The sequence below is a fragment of the Corvus brachyrhynchos genome, unplaced genomic scaffold (assembly GCF_000691975.1).
Source record: "Corvus brachyrhynchos isolate BGI_N302 unplaced genomic scaffold, ASM69197v1 scaffold255, whole genome shotgun sequence".
NCBI lineage: Eukaryota > Metazoa > Chordata > Aves > Passeriformes > Corvidae > Corvus > Corvus brachyrhynchos.
Genome location: NW_008238358.1, coordinates 695,282 through 701,644, shown reverse-complemented (window position 1 = coordinate 701,644; position 6,363 = coordinate 695,282). Strand labels below are relative to the sequence as shown.

Here is a 6,363-nt window from a genome sequence, read left to right as displayed (position 1 = left end):
GGGAAAGGATCAGGACTCACATGGTTTTGCTAGCCAGGAAGAGCCAAATAAAGCTAATGCAGTGTAAATAGACAGACAGATGTGCTATTGACTAAGCAAGACATAAAGTTTACCTATGCCTGCTGGCATATTTTGGTTGAAAGAATTAAATTCCTGAAAACAAATTCCACTCCCCCAACAGAATCTCAGCAACAGGTTCTTCTTTCCACCCATTTAGTCTCTGCAATTTGCTGCTTCTCTTTTTTGCTTCCTATAGCCAAAAGTTAAATATATTAGGAAATTCAAGTACAAAAAATAGCAAAGTATGCTGCTGTTTAGTCCATTCGATGCTAGGAAAAGCCTAGATATTTATCAGCCCCACAGTGACACCTGTAACAGCAACCTCAAATTCTTCTTTGTCTCATTGCTACGCAAAAAGTAGATAAGCAAACCCCCACAGAATTAAAGAGAAATCTTGATTTCTTCCAGAAAGATTGAATTACATTCAAAATGATTAAATATTGTTTTGTTGCTGAATACAAGAGAGGAAATATTAGCAATGAAAGATGTTTTTCATTTCACCACATTCTAAAAAACAAACATATAATATTCTCAAACAAATAATATTCTCTATGAGGATCACTGTAACTATCATCCATTGGTCTTATAGTATACAAAAAATTGTTTTCTAACTGCAAACCTACCAGAGTAGCACAATCCAGTTTTATAAACAGATTTTTCTCCTCCTTCACATAAAGATGAAATTAATTATTTTAGAGAGGACTGACCATTTTTTCCCTATTTCAGTCTCACTGAAGCCTCATTTGGAGAACATGTGTCAGATGCAAGACATTTGCTAGATCTTTATACAACTAGGAAGGAATCTCACCCTTTGTATGTTTGTAGTGCTAATCTCCTATGATCATTCCCTTCAGTTTCTACACCTAAGTATCAACCAAAATCTCATAGCAAGGAGGGAGAAACTATTGGGAAAAATCTCAACATAACCTCCAATGCTCATTATTAAACACTGTGATCAGTAGAAATACAGTAATAACTTTAAATATTAACCAAAGGACATGAAACAACTGGTCTGAAAGAAGAGGAATGGTGAGATCAGTTGCTTGCTATTGTGAGTAGTTCCAGAGGCGTCCAATTTAGTGGGACTTGAGTAGAATGCCTGTCAGTGAATGCACTGTGGGTCACATGTGGAAAGTATTCACAGTTAATTTCCAATGGATTTGTCACAGAGGAGGTGCTTAAAAACCCATGCAGTTGTGAAAGGTAGTAAATACTTGCAATGCTTGACCCTAGACTGAGTATAAGAAAGGGAATGGAGTGAAAGAGACAACATAAGGAAGTAGGGAAGTAAGACACAAGCAGGTTGTATTTTATAAGACAACTGATCATTAGGTTGTCAGCATGGTTAAGCTACAGAACAATGTGCAGCAACTTCTCAGTTATTTTTTCCCCTTTTAATAGGGGAAAAATAATGAAAAACCAATGGTATCTGTCATAACAAAACCCCTTACTCAAAGGACACAAACAAGCAATATTCCACAGCCTGACATTCAGAGATTATAAATTCATCTGAAACTGAAACTCACAAAGTCTTTTTGTGAGAAAGCAAGTGCCTCTCCTCCACTGATTCCAGAGTTGTCCTTCTCTGAGCCTCCTTTCTTCTGCAGCGCTCTTGAAACAGGTTGTTTCTGATGGTGCGGAGAAAGTGCTTTGCATTCGCCTTTGCTGACATCTGTTGGAATGAGGGATAATAAAGAAGAAAGGGAATTTTCAAACAGGTACTGCCCAGAAACAGACACAGTCCAAGGCAAAGGCAGAAAGCAAAGGTCCACCTTTTCACCATCTGACGAGGCTCATGGCTGCTATCTGAGCCCTGGAAGAGGAGCTGAGGCGGGTGGTGATGCAGGACCACAGGCAAGAGCAGATCCAATTCCTTTAGGAAAAACACTGCCTGGACAAAAGTCAGGCAGCCTGGAAATGCCTGACACAGGATTTTGGTAGTTACAATGATTAAGCTCACAGTCACAACAATAATTCTGCTGACTAATATCTAAGGAAGAAATACTTTTATACTTGTATAAAGCATTAGTAGATATAGTCTTCCATGGCTCACATCCTCCTCTCACAGAATATAGTAAAATACACATCCATTTATCACAGGAGTGTCAGGCTCATGTACAACAACTAAACTCAGTAGCTGTATTATTGGATGACATAAAACAATTCTGGTCCAGGAGGTGACTGCTGCAGAACATGGGGTGAGCCCTGACAGACTGAGCAGGAAAACACAAAGAAAACACACCACATCCCTCCTAGGGCTTCTCAACGTGGTAGTAACATTACCACAAGGTGTCAGCACGGTAAGGAAAAACAGTGCAGATATCTCAAACCCCCACTCAGCAGCTCAATCCCTGACAAAGGCAGTGTGAAAACTTACCCAGACAAGGACAGCATCTGCTAAGAGTGGAAGGTATGGGGATAGCAACTTACTGCTGATTACTTTATGTCCCACACAACAGATACAAAAATCCTATCTGTCATAGTGAGTAGCTTATCTTTTAAATTTTGGTATAGATTTTGGCCTGTATTGCAATATTTGGTTTATAAAGTAATATTTACAGGGTTAGTGTTAGACTAGGGTTTCACAAAGGAAGCCGAAGTTCAGTGATTCAATTGCAATACTGCAGCAACAAGATGGCTGCAATCCAGGCTGTAACATCTCCTGCCTTGCTTTATCTCTCTTGCCCTTCCTTCTGGTGCTCCCACAAACACACACTCCCATTCACTCTCCATTCACATTAATTTTAATGTCTCTACTTAGAAATCTCTACATGAGGAGATTAGTTAACATCTGATTCTGCTACTTTCTCACAGATGGAATATGAAGAACAATATTTGGGGGACTGAACTATTATTTTTAATGCAGATACTGAGCATCCAGATATAATTTCTCACAGCGTTAGCAATAGGGTTTTGTTTTCAGAAAGGGAGCAATGAAGTAACAACAGTTTAATGCTACCCCAGACAAAGGGTGACTACAGGAGCAGTCTAACAGTCTTTAATTTTAGTGTAGACACTGACTACCCAGGTATCTTTCACATTAACTGCAGAGGATTGAGAAGGAGACCAGGAAGTACAGCTTAGTGGACCTTCCTTAAGTGCTGTTCAGCTCACTTACTGGAACAGAAGGATACTGTTATACAGAGCCACAAAAACCCCATCTGCTGCTGTGTACAAGATCTGGAATCTCCTGCTCAAAGGAGAAGCTGATCTTCCAAACACAAATTCCCAGTGTTGTACTTTGCCACTAGTGTGATGATAGCACAAGTTGCCCCTGTAACGGAGTCTAAGTATGTGATCTTAGTTGGGCACATGCTACCTCTTTGTCCTGTATCCCTAACTGACAGAGACAAATGAGTCAGAAAAGCTTACAATAAAGTGGAAAAACTGAAGACATTCAGAAAAGAGAGAAAAAGAAAGACATTTCATGCAGGAGTTTGTACAACTTTAGGATGAATTAATTTCTCAATGAGTCTGCATTGGGATTGGGATGAAGGCGCATTGGGACACTGAGGGGACTTTTCACAGGCTTAAGGATTATCTGCTAACAGAAAACTTGCCATATCTCACAGAATACAGTAAAATACACACCCATTTGCCATAAAACTCCTTAAGAAGAAGACTTGCACTGGGATACTTCATAGCTCTATTCAGTTATTTCAGAAAAAACCACTCATTCTAAAGTTAGAAGCCTGCTTTATTTCTTTTCCTGTCTCACTGTTCCCAGACTACTAATGCTAATATGTCATGGCCATTATGGCTAATACACACATAATTATAGTGAATGTAGTTCAAGAATCTACTGCTTACTTGTCTATGTGAAGAACCTCAACACAGAAATGAATCAGTACAATGAGACTCTACCTGTACACAGTGTTCCACAACAGGATGTGATCTCTTATGGGGTTTGCAGAGACGGCCAGTGAAAAAGCAGGCTTGGCAAAGGTCAAAATTGAGGCACTTTAAACAGCGATACCTGTGGGGGAAAACAAAAGGCTTTATTTACTTCCCCGCAAGTAAGAACTTGGTGTAAGTAACCTTGATTACTGGAAGTCCAGATCCCTGGGCTCTGGAAAAGAAACATCTTTGTTAGAGTAATGACTTTCCTCAGCATTCTCGGAACTCAGGTTATTTTGTCCAAATGATTGTGGACTATTCTCTGAACCCACCAATGGTTTTGATATTATTTATTTGCTGCATTGAAATGCAGTCCATGGAAGAAACCATTGTTCTAGCACCATTTCCAATTTTTGAGAATGCAGTTAAAACTTCATATGCTTCTTATGCACCAGCTTACCTCTATTTGCTGCTGCTCTCATGGAACTGTAATATTGACATAGGATTTGTAAGCAGAAAACTAAAAATGCAAGAAACTAAACCTGCAAGCTTACTGTTAGTGAAAATACAGTAACAGTAAAATGCTTTCCTGAGCTTTCTGGTCAGAAGGTAACGGAGAGTGTTCTTTTTATACCATTATGCCATTTTATTCCATTACTTAGATGACCAAGATGCTAAGATGGAAAACTTAACTAGCCAGTTAATACAACTGGTTACAGGAAAAAGAACTGAGATACAGAGGTTTAATTTGCTTTACCTTTGGACTGCCAGTTTACCTTCAGCAAGTTTTCATAGTCACACCTATGCTAGTGAGCTAGAGAGAAGTAGGATGAAGGCTTGAGCACTAGACTGCAGCTTCTTTCCCTTTTTTCCTGGTTAAATTAGATTACGTCCAAAGTTTCTTGCTTAGTGCATCAGTTACAACCCGTAAGGTATGCAAACAATGGTAAGAACTAATTATGTGGATGCTAAAGACCACTGACACACCTGATGCCTGTAATGGGAAAAATCTTGCAGACTCTGCATCTAGCTTGGTGAGAAACCATTTCTGTGGCTGATAATCTGTAACATGTAGGGAGCCACAGGAGAACAGCAGGCTCCGATCTAAGCCAGGACAGGAATTTTTCTTCAACAATAGCTGCATTCAGAACCTAGAAAAAATACATGTCTCAGGTTCATACATTCACTTGAAAAAAACTGGTGTCTCATCTACAGACCCTAATAAAAGCTCTGATACTGGATTTTGCTAGCATAGATTTTCCATTCATGTAAAATGTTACTGGGTTCCAAAGGTTTTGGAATAAATGCAAGAGTCCTCAGTAGTATCTTACTGAGCATCTTTTCTACAGATACAAATCGTTCCATACTGTGAGACTGATGATCAGCCCTGCTCCTTTAAAGCAGATACTCGGGGATATTATGTGGTGATACACTTGAAGTTTTTAATCAATCAGCAACATTCAGAATAATCTCCCAGGACATCAGAATTTCACTCACCCCATGGAAACAGTCATGAATCGCAATTTCCACACAAGACCGAGTACAGCCTTCTCCCACAATGGCTGGGATCTACATCAAAAAGAAAGGCTCAGAAACACCTCAATAAAAAACAGATGTTCCCATCATGCTCTGCTACGATGGTGACAGCACACAGATGATGAAGTATCTATAGCAATGCCATTTTACACACTGTTCTGAAGAAAAGCCATTCATATTCATACCATCAGTGTGCCGTTTCATAGTTCAGGGTGTGTCAGAATTATTTCTTTCCAACTCACTTACTGTAACAGATCAACATACTATGTTTCCACACTATAATAGTGAAGGACACTGAGTTTGAATCTCAGAGCTCGTTTTCAGACTCCATTTTCAGCACCAGTTCAGCTGGAAATACCTGTATGCTAAGGCAACTTGCTGCAACTGCAAGTTATTCTAGTGAGTACAGACATCTGAAGTTTGGGGTTGCTTTAGGAACAGTTGTATCCAGCTGTTTCCAGGACCTGTAAGCTCAGGCAACGTGAATGCACAGAGGCATTCACTAACGCAAGTGGTTATTTTGAGAAAAGGGACAGAATTTGATTCTTTTACTACTTTGCATGGTAGCTCCCTATGTCCACAGTGTCCTATTAACTTCAGTCATCAATCATGAAGTTTTTTTCTCCTAGGTTAGTACACTCCTTCAAAATCCGTTGTGTAACAGCACTGCAGCGACATTACCTGATTTAAGTCTGTTAGCAGGCTTCTCAGGGCACTGCGGGTAATCAAGGTCGCCCTCCCATCAGGGACAGCATAAAACTGGAAGAAAGCTGAAAACAAGAAAAAAGCTGGAATCCTAGCAGAGCCTGAATTGTCTTCAAGCTATCTTCAAACTGCTATGGTAATTGCAGTCTACCAAATACTACACTTTATTATGTACCTAACAGGCTCTCAGCAACTGCTGTGACCATACTTCTCCCTAGGGTGAGG

General features: G+C 39.7%; 1 protein-coding gene across 12 annotated transcripts in view; it reads right to left on the bottom strand.

Annotated features, from left to right (window-relative positions):
• DYTN (dystrotelin) overlaps positions 1 to 6,363 on the bottom strand; it is a 78,334-nt gene that overhangs the window by 63,457 nt on the left and 8,514 nt on the right. For all 12 annotated transcript variants that reach the window (XR_001862382.1, XM_017735586.1, XM_017735589.1 and 9 more), the window contains 5 exons: positions 6,115 to 6,203; positions 5,395 to 5,466; positions 4,885 to 5,048; positions 3,925 to 4,036; positions 1,587 to 1,732 (listed from right to left, as the gene is read on the bottom strand). Coding sequence is in view for 11 of the 12 variants with exons in the window: in XM_017735586.1 (XP_017591075.1) it covers positions 1,587 to 1,732; positions 3,925 to 4,036; positions 4,885 to 5,048; positions 5,395 to 5,466; positions 6,115 to 6,203 (583 nt within the window). In the remaining variant the exon portion in view is untranslated. The remainder of the gene's footprint in view (positions 1 to 1,586; positions 1,733 to 3,924; positions 4,037 to 4,884; positions 5,049 to 5,394; positions 5,467 to 6,114; positions 6,204 to 6,363) is intronic.